Here is a 14302-nt window from a genome sequence, read left to right as displayed (position 1 = left end):
TCAGAGCAACCTGGGCTCTCATAACACCTGAGCAGTGCCACAGACTGATCGACTCCATGCCACGCCGCATTGCTGCAGTAATTCAGGCAAAAGGAGCCCCAACTAAGTATTGAGTGCTGTACATGCTCAAACTTTTCAGTTGGCCAACATTTCTAAAAATCCTTTTTTTGTATTGGTCTTAAGTAATATTAAAATTTTCGGAGATACTGAATTTGAGATTTTCATTAGTTGTCAGTTTTAATCATCACAATTAAATGAAATAAACATTTGAAATATATCAGTCTGTGTCTAATGAATGAATATAATATCCAAGTTTCACTTTTTGAATAGAATTACTGAAATAAATCAACTTTTTGATGATATTCTAATTATATGACCAGCACCTGTATTTATTTACGGTATATAGCATACATATGACCACTGAAGCAGTGAAAGAAAGCATTAAAGGAAGAAGAGAAGTGGTTTGTGGGGAACAGATGCCATGAGACGAGAACTGAGACGGCGACATGGAGGCTAATAAATAGGCATCTGGTGGGAAGCGCTGAAGGACACAGAACTGATGAGAATGTAAACTGCGCTTCATATTTTTCTACAGTTGTACATGTGTTTTTTTTTTCTTTCAGACATAGCTTTGAGGGAAGCCAATATGATGAAGGGTGGTTTGCAATTACTAGTTGATATGTGTCTGTCTGCGTGCGTGCGTGCGTGCGTATGGATGTGTGTTTGTATGTATCTGTTGTAACGCTCCAGCAGTCTTAGTAATTACTGCCAAGGGTAGACACAAATGCACCCGGATATTTAGTCTACAGGCTTAAATGGGAGCAGAAAACGTACAGACGTGCACATACATGAAAACATGTACACGCACACACACACAAGATAGTGTGTGGACTAGATGGAGTACTTTGGTACACTTTGAGTAAAAGCTGGTCACAATTTTGCTTTCTGTAGAGAGACTCACTCCCGCAAAACTCACACTCACACAACACCTTCTTTTTCACCATGTTGTATAGATTTTCCCAAAGATCTCTTAATTCAGCAGCTTCAGTTTAATTCGACTGTGGTTCGTCCTGCCCCATTTCTTTATCTCAATTTCCCACTTAATGTTAAAACTAAAGGTTAGGAAGTGTGTGGGTGAGTGAGTGACGGTGAAAGCTTGCACAGCAAAGGAAAGGATGGTGACCATGGAGAAGCTGAGGTTAGTAAAGCAAATCAGCGATGCAAAGAAGTCCTTTTAAGCTAATGAGGAGATATTTCATGCAGCATACCCAGTTCATACCAAGAACTGGGTATGAAATAAATTGTCCTTATATTCTTTATATGTAGCTTTGGCAATATTGTTGCTATACATTCATGCCAATAAAGCTAATTTGAATTGCTTGGTAATATCCAGAAATCCTGTATGGAAAAACTATGATGCATCGATAATCGTTTTATAATCGCACGGCAGCCCTCTGAATCGTAATCAAACCAAATCGTGAGGTGTCTAGAGATTCCCACGCCTACTAAAAGTCACACACTAACAGACAAACATATCAGTACATACACACAAACACATGGACACACCCATATATGGATTAACCGTACACAGCCACGCATGCATACACACACTCACATTACATTAAGTAGTGTAAAAGCGCTTTGAGTGGTTGAATAGACCAGAAAGGTGCTATACAAATACGGAGCATTTACATTAAGTGCATTTCCTGGTTTTAGTATTATTAGCTGAACTCTCTGCATTTCATTACTGTCTGACAGACAATAATTATGTGAGTTTTATGGATTAGCATTATACTGTATCACAGTGTAAAACCAATTTTAATTTCCTGCATGGTATCTATGCACTGTACAGAGAAGACCCAACTACCTCCAGTGATGAGTAGTTACACATTTACAAAATCAGTACAGCTCATAAGGACAGGTAATGTCATAGAGACACTAAGATAACAAGAAAAAAAGCATCAAAAAGAAAGACTATTAATAATTAAAGATAAGACAATGTCTCTCGCAAGTTTGAAATGATCAGATAACCCAATCAAGACTACCAGCAGTTTGGGAGGGTTCTGATTTTATGTGAGAACTGCTCACATTAGCAGATATAGTAATCTCCTCATGAACATCAATACTTCCCAAGGCTCGTCAACCTCAATTCTCATCTCGTTTCCAAATGGATTTTATATTCACCTTCATCATTAAGCTCCAAAATACAAATACACCCTACACTCAACATGGCATACTCCTTTCTTTGCAACCTATATGCAACACACTTTTGTGGTTATTGCTGTGCACTTAAGTTGCCAGTGCTCCCCTAAGTCTTTTGCTGCTCTGCTCTCACTTTCTGCTACTGTTGCCGCCACTGGCGCTACTGTTTAAAAGCTCCACTCCCACCCCAGCATCCACCTGCAGGCTCTGAGTATGAGTCAGTCTAGGGGGAAAGTTAGTATCGTGGAGTCTCCTTGTGGGGGTGGGGGTGAGGAAGTCAGAGAGCTGAATATAAGCGATATTCCATGTAGTCAGTGTCTCAAATGTGGTTTGCATTATTGGCAAGACTCCTACATTAATGTGCTTGTGACAGATTGTGCTTAATCGCGTTAAGTTTTAGTTTTGCACAGCAGTAGATATAGAGACACAAATGCAATTTCATGCCAAAATTAGCCCCAAAATTGCTCTCTAATCAGCAGAAACACTGGCTCATGTGTGCCACCCCTCCCACCTTGGCACAAGCGTGTTTGTTTGGAGTGAGGAAATTACCAAATAGACTAAGACTGAGGAAAATTGCTAAAGCACCGCGTTTACTGTCTGCAGGGAAATGTATGGGCCCTGTATATGATATGGGGATAAACAAATGAACTTGACTTTGGTTCTCTAAAGTAAAGTGAGATTTTGCACATTGTGACCCAGGTAGACCACTTCTTACATGGTCTACTGCTTCTTTTTTTCATAATTGAACTCACATGTGACTGCCAACGTATAGCTGTTGAATCATTTGGCACCAAAAGGTTTTGTTATTAACACAATGTCAGCAAACATGCTTTGCACAGCTCTACACAGTACATGGCCTATATCCCTGTCACCTCATGTGTCTGTGTTTGTATATGTATGTGTATATGTTCTAAGGTTATCGACTTGGATTCATTTACTTTAAGGGGGACACTAACATTCTCTGTCTGTGTACTTTATAATCCTGTCTGTTCTTCTCACCTCGTAGTCCAAATCAAGGTGGTCAAACTCTCCATTGGTCCTGAAGTGCTGAGTGTGTCTGTCCAAGGTGAAGTTGACATTACGACGGTAGCGTTCAATCACCACTGAGTGCCAATGATTGTCATCCAACAGGCTGCCGGTGGTCACAGACGTATGACCCAGGATAGAGCCGTACTGATTACTGCCTGTAATTAACATGTCATAATGTTAGTTCCAAAAACACAGACCTTGGATACTGTAAAAGTAGTAAACAGAGTCAAAATATTTAGGATAAATATGTGTGAACAAGAAGTGTTCCTTTTATTCTTAAGGCTTAAGAGCAACAAAATGAAACAAAAATGAAAATAGTTTTGATATTCAGGGCAGCTTCACCAGGATCAGTGACTACACACTTTGTGACTTTTCTGGCAGGGATTTGCCAAAATATCCTAGAAATCATTTAAGTGCTTTACACACGGGAAACAGACCATGTACATGGTTAGCCTTAATGTTCACATACAGTTTTTCACAAAAAGTACATACAGCACATAACACAGACAGATTCTGCCTTTGGTGCATTTGTTTCACATGTTTGCAAATTTCGTCATCCTCACACACATTAGAACTGAATTATAAGTCATTTTGGTACCATTTCCTGCCAATAATAACGCACCTGACATTTTTTCAACATCTCAAAATGTTGTTATTCAGTAATAGATACCCATTTAGTTGTAACACTAGGTACTGCAGTTGTTGCTTCTGTGCTGCAGTAAGGCGTCCTTAAAGGTTACATCAGTTCTGTCAGCAAAACAGCTGGTCGACAGTGAGTGATGCTCCACACACTTATGGATTGTTGTTGCTGTTGTTTACAGGGTAAAGGGTAAGACGCTGTGCACGTTATCTTTGCTGGAAGACAGGAGATAATTCTATCCTGACAGACAGGGCATATATTTTTTTCACAAAGTTTTAGATTATTGTCAAGCCTATAATGATGGTATTATTCTTTTTACCTGTCATGGTGCTGCAAACACAACCAGTGTAGTGCAGCTACTTGCACTTGACTTGACTGAGAACCTATTAAATTCAAGGATCGGAGCTGGACCAGGTATAGGTTGGCCTTAGACATTTACATTCCAATATTTCAAGACTGTTTAAGTTGTACTTTAAGTGATATGATCTCTTTATAAGTTTAAATATTATCAGAAGGTAAAACACTTGAGTGATATACTAGGACAGCCATATCAAAACCATCGTGGCATGCACGTGTTGCCCACCAAGGTTTATCTGCAGCAGCAGCTTGGCCTTGTGAAGCTCCAGTGTGATGTAGTCTCCCTGTTGGCCCTCTCCGTGGAGAATCACACCCTCGCTCTCTGACGTCTTGAACCTCAGTGCAATCACATCTTTAATGATCTTCATCTTCTTCACCTGCACACATGTGAACAAACACCATGATCCCCACACGGTTGTTCCACACCACAGATGGCTCATTTTCAATTACATCTTTGTAAAAAGAAATTATGAAAATCAACTTTCAAACAAACATTAGAACTTTATCACATAAAAAGAATACCAACACTTTCACAGGTCTCCCTTCTGCCTGATTATAATACATGTAAAAGCGTTTATTTCCCATGATATTACATTGCTATTTGTTGATTTTTAGGATATAAACTTTATGAATTTCAGAATGAGCTTGACAGTATGACTTTTAATAACCTAGAATATCATGGTAGTAAATCCAGTACCTTAAAACGATATGAGATTATACCCTGTCCATCAAAGTTGATCACGCCCGCCCCTAAAAAAGACAAGAGAAAGTAGACGGATAGAAACATTAGAAATACAGACACAGAAATAATTAACAAATGAGCGACAGGAAGACAGTGATAGTAAGAGGCAGAGAGAAGAGGCAAGATTGAAAGGGATTAGCGAAGTAAAGCTGCGATTGCAGATAGGCATCCCGAATTGACAAAGAGCATACTAAAGACTACACACTTCCATGACTGGGTCAAGAAGTCAGTATCAGGTGTGCTAATATGCTAATAATGGATGGACAGGCAAAGGGACTGTTAAAATGTTGTCTTTACTGTCTGTACTCGTCATCTGAATGAATGTGTAGGAGGTTTGTGCATTTAAAATGACATTTTTACAGGTTACTATTGCTGCTAGAGAGATTTTATTGGTTCAAATGATATCGCAATAGGCCTTTTTTCTCAGAAAACATTTTGACATGCCACAGTATGAAAGGCACAGGTGTAAATAAAAACAAATTAATGACAGCTAAATTCTATTTAGCTGCTTCTGTCTAGTGTCTTGATTTTGTACATGCTGGCTGTCTGTCACACTTTGATGGCTTACTGGGATAAGTGAATTATTGTTAATATTATTAGTAACACTGGTGCTTTTCCGAATATGACAAGTCAAAAGGGCTTGTAGCAAAGCAAAAAAAGTTAATATTTGTCTTACACAGGAAAACAGAGATGTAACACAGTCCTGCTGTGTAAAACACTGTTAGTAGAGCAGTAACTTCTCCATTATATTGCACTGGCATGTATCAAAGAGTCCTATATAATGATTTGGGAAATGAATGATTACTGCTTTTTAAAATAAACTGGGGTGAATTAAATAATTTTTGACTAATACTAAGAATGTGTGAAACAATGAAGCATTGTCATTGCAAAATGTATTAAACTGGACGCCCACCAGGCGTTTTCACTTGTTTTGGCTAATTAGCTGTTAGGCGGAGCCAAAACTCCGTCCAGCTTCAACCTGAGCAGAGGTCTAATCAGCCAGAATTGAAAACACCTGTGTGCGTGCAGGCCTGTAAAAAAATTTTTTATAGAAACAGTTGCCAATACAACTCTGTCTGTGGTACCACTAAGCTTACGATACACAAGTAGCAGGAAATTTCCAACACAACTACCTCCAAACGAGACATTTGCATGTAATAATGAAAGTTTACATCTAGAAAAAGAGACAAAGGGAATACAGGAGACAAAATGGAGGACATTTTCAGATACTGAGAAGAGAAATAAAGTGCAGTGACTGAGTCCCTCTTACTATCATCAGCATCATGTTCAAGTGGTTAGCGGAGAGTGTGTCTATGATTTGTTGGAGAAGGTGCGGAGGAATGTACAGACTATGACAGGACAGCAGTGCTTAGGAAAGATTGGATCATCTTATATACAGACACACTCATTCTCACACTCAGTGTCACACTGTCCTTCAATCGTTGCTCTCTCTCTTGGTTTCTCACTTATATAACACACAGCAATGCACAGCAGCTTGGCCTTACTTGAAAATGCAAATAATGCCATGCTGCCTCGAACGGAGAAGAAATACATGTACAGTCTTTCCATCGCTTTCACTGCTTTACCCTCCACTCTTGTTCTCACACTTGTCCTTGCTCTCTTTCCACTTTCATATTTCTCCACTACTCCCCTCTCTGCTCCACTCTTATGTATTTCCTTTGCTTCCCTCTTTAGTTTCCCCTCTTCCTCCCTTCCATCACTTAATTTGCTCCTCCCCCCACCTCTCTATGGCCCTCCCTCCCCACCCCTCTCGTCATCTTCTTCTGTCATGTTTATGGTGCAAACAGTGGTGGTAGTTGACAGTTTTCCAATTGTTTTGTGAGATATTGCAGATCTAGGTGTGCTGCTCAGAAAAGGGCTGCCAGCTCAGCCGAGTGCTCGATGTCAGGAAGGAGACTTTATAGAGGATGGAGGGTTTTTCCACCACCTGCTGACCACCGTGAGATGCAGAGAGGGGGAGAGATTGACCCACAGTAACAAGGGATGACTACTTGGTTTGTAGCCAGGGCAGCTGTGATGCCACGCCATGCACACAATATGGCCGAGGTTTTCAGACCCTGACCCAGATGGTGGTCTTTCACCAGAGATGCCAAGCGACAGAGTGTGATTGAGGTGGCGAGGGGGAGATGACGGTGCATGTGACACCCAATATACTTTTCAAATGAATGATACTGGATGTTATTTATCAGGTTCTATAAAGTGTGTTTGGGGTATAGAGCTACAAACCATTTTATAGCATGCCAAAAAAACTTCACATAATGTTTAATGAGTGAAATATCACACTTTTCACATTAGGTTTTAGATTGGACTAATAGCGATTACACATTACATTCATAATCACTCTGCACTTCAAATGGTAAAATAATACTTGTGTAATTATTCTACATTCTGCGTGTTTACTACACATATAGTCCTTCAGACTAAATAATTATTCTAACTGTGTCTCTCCGAATAATTGCATGATTATACAGTTTACAACAAAACAAGCCACAGAAGCTCTCTTTCTTTTATCTTTTATTGTTCATATAGAGAACTTGTCACAACCTGTTTTATGACAGCAAGGTGAATGACAGTCTTCACAGCCAGTGAAAATATGGCAGAGAAATGCATGATTAACCAAATGTGACTGGGAACTTGACACATCCAGGTATGTGTGTGTGGGTAGATGGGTGTAGTCAAGGCCAAAAGAAGCGACACACCACAAATAAAATACTGCAGTACTATACCTCTGTGTTAATTATGGAACCATGCAGGTCCCTTTACCCCCTGACATGCCACGAGAGGCACACTGAATTAGCTAACATTAGCTTGGCTACATCACTGGAGCATCCTGCTCATTAATTTTCGTAGCCAGCCAATTTAAAGCAACACCACTGAGACGGCACCTGCATCACGTCAAAGCAAATCGAAGGTGAACTTTACTGGCATGTGGTGGTTAGAAATTCGATGGCTGTGAGCACAAAATCAGGTCACCCACAGTATGAGCTACCTGTACTGAACTAAAGGATCAGCATGCTTTTCACATAATTGGAAGTTGTGTATTTGCATTGTTTGACTTGACGTTATGCACTGATATTTAAATGTTGTCAATTATTTTGATATTTCATAGACAAAATGAGACAAAAAATAATAATAAACATATTTTCTATAATAAAAATAATTGTTGGTCTCAGTAGTACTGTAATACTGCATGTACTGCCCCTTTAATCCCATACTTAATGCACCCTGAGCCTATTTTAGAAGTTTGTTTGGCCTCAGTCCTGCCCCAGAAACAGATGTTATCCATGAACAAATCTACATAAGTACATTTCCTAGAATGAAACAGATGATGGTGGTGATACATCATCCTGACAACAGATTTAGAGTATTGTTGGCATAAATAGGCCACAGGTTGAAGTCAGATATAATGTGCTTGCATTCTTTTAAAATTCTACTTGCATCAGAGTGATTGCGTTTGTATAGAAAATTTAATTTGTACTCCCTGTTTCTCCGTTTGACTCTCCTTTCTCTCACATTCTGGCTCTACTATTTCCTGACTCATCTATGAAATAATTGATTTTCTGTTGATCCTATGTTAATCAAAATGGAAATGAGCATGTAAATTCCACAGCACGGTGGATCACGACTCCTTTATACCCTCTAGCTCTGGCACAGACGCATACACACACAGCCTTTCATCGCACAGTCCTAGATGAGTCATAATATGGTAGTGCATTTAATTATCATACATTTTAAAAACCCAGAATTATCATCTACAACCAACATATTTGGTGATTATGCTGGGAACATAACATCTATATTTATCTGCCTCCTTCTCCTCCTACTTCTTTTCTTTTGTGCTTTCTGCTTTCAGCCTATTTCCTTTGTTGTTGCCCAACACTATATCCCCGCTCTTTCATCTCTGGATTGGGAAGCAGGAAAACATTTAGGAGAAGTTGATTCTAAGAGAACCGGAGAGTTGGGGACTGAAGGATGGGTAGATGAACGGACAATATGTATGACTTCTCATTTTCTGACTGAATGCTGAAGAAAGGAGCAGTGACAGAGTAATCATGAGAGAGCAGTGTGGGCTTCAAACCACAGCTGACAGACAACTCTGAAAGAGGATGCACCCGACTGGGGGAGTGTGTGTGTGTTTACATGTGTAAGTATGTGTGTGTGCAAGTGCCTCTTTCTCTGTGTATTATCACTGATATCCAAGGTGTAAGCATGTCTTCAACTGATTGTGTATTTATTATGTGTCTTATCTGACAGAAGTCAAAGTGTGGGGGACGACATTCACATCTGTCAGAAACACAGATACTTTTTTGCTTATTTGGCCTAGATATGTTCTTTCTGGTATTTTTTTTTACCTCAAACACTGTCTGTTGAATGACAAGATACCAGGAATGTATTTAAATAAAGTGTCTAAGTTTTAGTCTAAAAAAACAGGAAGGCCAGAGACAGCCCACATGATCTATTTCATCATGATTTATTTCACACAGCTGAAATTTACATCTGGGAAATAGCCACGATCACAGTGTTCTTCTATTGGAGCAGGTGCTGGCTAAGGTCATGTCAGCAGTAGATGTTGTTGAGGGAGGAAAAAGTGAAACTCATTATCTTTTCCCGCCCAGATTTTGCTAAACCTAAATTCTAATGTTTCTGATTCTGGGGTGCATATTCTCTGTTATTATTAGTGTACTGTATCTCTTATTATGTGGTATATAGCTGGCTGAATGGGGATTTTTCAATGGAGGGAAATATACATTTATGTATTCTGCAAACAAATGGGCCCCTTTGAAAAGTCTTATTTTGTTTCTTGACACTATAATTGGGTACAATATTGTTTAGAGCAATGAAACCTTAATTACATCATGTGAAAAATGCTTGGACAGCAACGTAAATGCACAAACCTATGCATTCAGGTGGCAGTTACAGGCAGTAGATGAATTTCAACAGACCCGTTGCAGAAACACTCATAATGCCATATTAATACCTGACACACTGTTTGAAAACTACTGACAGGTTGTTAGAGAAGCTGCAGAATAAATAATCAAATCTAATCTTTCCGTCAGTCTAGTCAGTCTAAGTATTCCTACATTTACATTTAGCAAGCTAGTGACTAACTGATGTCAGTTAAAAAACAACATCCAACTCTATTTTATCAGCTTTTTCTGTTGTCAGGTCAACTGGTCTCTGAAATTACCTTGCAGATATAGACTGTGTTTCAGGTATGTTATTCAGTCCTGCCAAAACTTTGTTTACAATTTACAAAAACTGTAAACAAAGGTGCTTGGCAGCCAGCTTCACTATTGTGCAATCTATTGATCGTTTCCACATTTCTGTCTCCCAAATTGACAAAATATATGTTATGCTATATCTTGTTGAATAACGTGCTTCAGCCCAGGGAAAAAAATACAATTAAATACTGGTTTGGAATGATCTGTAACGATTGCTACCTGCCTCACTGTTTCTGGATTGAGACAATCCATGTTGTTATACTGATGTTTTTTGAAATCTGTAGAAAAAAAAGAATATTTTTTTTATTGTCTTACGGAAATGCAAAGCATAGCATAATTATTATGCTGAACCTGCAAGACACTATTTAAAGTTCAAGGCTTAAAATAGGATATAACAATGCAAATCAAATTCTGTTTTCAGATTCTTTTGTCTAAAGTCCTTAAGACTAACACTGTTACAGAATATAAGGTAGAAGTTTTTCTAGTTCAAAAATAGCAACAACAATAAATTGATTTTATTAAAGTACTAAAAGCAGTCCCATTTATTAAAAGTGAATTATTTCCTCGTCAAAGTTGTTTATGAGTGCTCCAGTGTTTTTGTTTGAGGGGACAGGTGACGGGTATGAACTTAGACTGGGCTGGATTTCTGTGTTTTATTGTTTTGTGCATACACATGCGCATATGTGTACCACATCTTGTCATCCTTCTCATTACTGACTTGCTTTTCTTTTAACATGGGGAGGAAATGAAACGATGGAAATTTAATCAAAGGGGTGAGGGCTGACTGCGATGCAATACATGCCCTTGTACTCACACACACACACACAGAGACCTATCCACACACAGTGTAATCGCATCTCTGGAATGAAAGATGTACGTGTGTCACTTATAACAGTAATTTATGCAGAGCCTTAATTGAAAATTGTTATCAAAATCAATTTGGCAGCCTTTAATAGGACGAGAGCGAAGAGGCTGCAAGAGATTCAGTTCCCTGGATTATACATTTGTTAGAAAGCAAGAGACAGTGTTCAAATGTGTGCGCATTTGCATGTGTCTGTCAGTTTGTGACTGTGCTCTGCATATTTCTGCACACTGAGTTATTTTGTGTGTGTATGTGTCCAGGCAGGTTTAACACTGGGTTTATGTTTCATTCCTAGACAGAAAACTCCACTGTGACTTGACTGGACCTCACAAACCAACATCAGGCCCTCCCCACGGATCCATAATTATAATTGTAAGTTAATTATTGTTAATAATTTGTTGGAAATGCTAAAGTAGCATTACTTACTGGAGTTAATACATTTAGTTATGTTACATTTACAGTATTTACACAAATAGCAATATCCTTAGTTTATTGATAATATGTGAAGATAACAGGTGTTACAGGTGTGAAACTGTGTGTGTGTGTGTGTTCACTCACAGTAAGAGCAGCCATAGACCTCAATGCGCAGACCAATCCGTCCTTCCTCACTCCAGTCCAGTGGGACGAGCCTCAGGAAGCGTGCCACGATTCCCTGCTGCAGCTCATGACGAACTGCACTCTCCGAGTTGGAGTTTCCAGAGAAGGCCTGTGAACACGCACACACACACACAATGAAATTAAACACATCAAAGCCAAAAGCTGGCATTCAAACAAGCAGCTCCGGGACTTGGAGCAGGAGTATTTGTCCCACTCCCCACATCCTGCCCTAAAGGTGCACACTCACAAAACATACAAAATAATTATGAGTCTACATATCTAATATGCCAGCCATAAGGCAATCTGACTGCAGGGTATTTGAAGAGGAAATTGCGTACTGTATTCAACTCCGAGTGCATGTAAGGCACTCCCTGTTCATATCATCTCTTATTTCAGCGGATTTCTGAGTCCCCAAAGATTCATGGATGCTTGTTCCTGATGAGGTTTACAGGTCCTTGTCATATTGTGTTCTACACAGTCAGTCTCTGAAATCTCAGCCTCTAGAAAACATCAAACTGCATTGTCTACAAACAAAACAAATATGTACAAAGCCAGTGAGAATACAGTATTTATTTACTTAACGATGCTCGTACAAAAAGCGTTAGGGACACTGGCTTTGGCTTTAAAATCAATCAAAACAATCCACTTTTCGTACATGCAGCTTTAAAGAACCATTCCTTTCCTCCTGTGTCTGAACAGCATGGCAGAAAGGCCCCAATGACGCCAACAGAGATCAGTCAGCTAACAACAAAAAGGCAGCAACGATAAAGTGCTATGAATTTGAGTACAGTAAACAAAATGTACTGTGGCCGCTCTAAAAGTGTTCGGGTAAGGTTTAATTCAGTGTGTTTGTTGTTGTGATTTGATTTTCACTTTGTCTTCATCCCTGCATAGCTGTGATAAGACACACTGACCTATTGGGTAAAGCAATGATATTAGTAAATCTTGTTAGAGAGGGGTGGCTGTATGTATAAATGTACTTTGTATTTGTGCATTTTCTTTTTACACAGTAGAAAAAGAGACAAAACAAATAAGACCCATGTGTTTTGCAGCATAGCAGTAACCTAGAATACAGAAAACGCAGTTTAACATGACCCCTTCTTTTAGCTCCTTTCCTCCTCTTGCTCAGTATCGCTTCCTTCACTTGACTTGGCACATGGTCGGGAGAACCTCTAACCACCCACTAATCCACCTCACCAAAGTCCCCGAGCTATTTTCACTTCTGTGCTTTCTCCTCCTCTCTGAAACAAACATACACGCCACCGCCCCATTTCCCATGCTATTCTTCTACACACATACGCAAACAGTCGGCACAAACCTTTGGGGAAAAGCATCATTAAAGGCCTAGCAGGTAACTAGACTAGAGCAAGACACTAGACAGCCATGTGTTATTCTAGATAAGACATGAAGTGGGCAGGGCAGTGCGTGAGGAGGGGGAAAGCTCTGCTCAGACAGTCGGTTGAGCTGACGCCTCAGTGACCCAAGGGTGTACCCCTGAAGATATGCTATCTGCAAAGGAAGAGATGGTCAAGAGTTCACACTAAGCTCAGAGCCACTGAACTTCCACCGTGGTGAGGGAGTGGATATAAGGTGCTTCTATCTCCTCTGTGCCTTTCTCTCACTTTTCATCTTTATTTATCCAGGAAAGGTTATCTGAGCACACAAACACACATTTTTTTTTATTAGTGCCCTGCGTCAAAATCACACAGCTCTACATGACTCATCGGGGAGCCCTTCAGTATACTTTAGCAGCAGCTTCTACTCTCTGCAGGAGCACGGATCCTGAAGATCTGGGTTAAGAGACTTGCTCAAGGGCAGCTATGCTGCACTCACAGCTCTGTACGTCACCAGCCATAAAAATCGCATTTGTTGTTAACACATGGTACCTGCTGGTCATGTCATGTTCAGAAAAGAAAAATCTCTTTCTTTTTTTCTTTGACAAAAAAATTTGTCATGTTCTCACTCTTTAGTTTATGAGTGGTTCCAAAGGATTTCAATCATTCAATTCAGAATTTCGACTTTTCCCTGCACGCCTAAAGTCTTGAATACTCCTTATGTCTCTGCATGCAGTTGAAGTATGTCCAATTGTGAGGTTAGCTTTCCAAAGTTAAGGGATCTCCGTGAGATATAAGAAAATACACTGCGAGGCTTTCTCATAGACTGGCCACTAGTGGAGCTACTCTAAAACAATGTAAACATTGGTAAAGACTCAAGTAAAAAATATTTGAGAACTTTTTCAACATTAAATTCACTTCCGGTTTAATGTGTACTTTTGAAAATCTTTCTTAACCCAAAAACTCAAGACATGGCAATAAGGCACCGTGTCCTCAGACCTGCAGAAAGCGTATATCCCTACTTTAAAAGTAGCTGCTATTTGATTTATGAGTTGCTAATATAAATTCTGTTTTACACACCTTCAAACTGCATGCCAAGACATTAAAGGACCATCTGAAAGAAGAACAACTGTTTAAAAATGTCCTCAAAACTGAAATATACCTCTAATCAGCACCACCCTGTGAAGTTGTTTATACATTTCTTAGATTTTTCTCCCTAAAACTCATCCCTCTCTTCTCTTTTCCTGTCAAACCTTCTAACCCCCCCCATCCCTTCCACATCCTGTGCTCTCTATT

At 39.5% G+C, this 14302-nt stretch overlaps 1 protein-coding gene across 2 annotated transcripts in view; it reads right to left on the bottom strand.

Moving 5' to 3' along the window:
- cntnap2a (contactin associated protein 2a) overlaps positions 1–14302 on the bottom strand; it is a 434170-nt gene that overhangs the window by 162166 nt on the left and 257702 nt on the right. For both annotated transcript variants that reach the window (XR_006827635.1, XM_046065574.1), the window contains exons 5-8: positions 11634–11781; positions 4926–4978; positions 4455–4605; positions 3202–3386 (exon numbers count right to left, since the gene is read on the bottom strand). Coding sequence is in view for 1 of the 2 variants with exons in the window: in XM_046065574.1 (XP_045921530.1) it covers positions 3202–3386; positions 4455–4605; positions 4926–4978; positions 11634–11781 (537 nt within the window). In the remaining variant the exon portion in view is untranslated. The remainder of the gene's footprint in view (positions 1–3201; positions 3387–4454; positions 4606–4925; positions 4979–11633; positions 11782–14302) is intronic.

The sequence above is a fragment of the Micropterus dolomieu genome, linkage group LG01 (assembly GCF_021292245.1).
Source record: "Micropterus dolomieu isolate WLL.071019.BEF.003 ecotype Adirondacks linkage group LG01, ASM2129224v1, whole genome shotgun sequence".
In the NCBI taxonomy this organism is placed as follows: domain Eukaryota; kingdom Metazoa; phylum Chordata; class Actinopteri; order Centrarchiformes; family Centrarchidae; genus Micropterus; species Micropterus dolomieu.
This window is presented reverse-complemented; position numbering and strand designations above follow the sequence as displayed.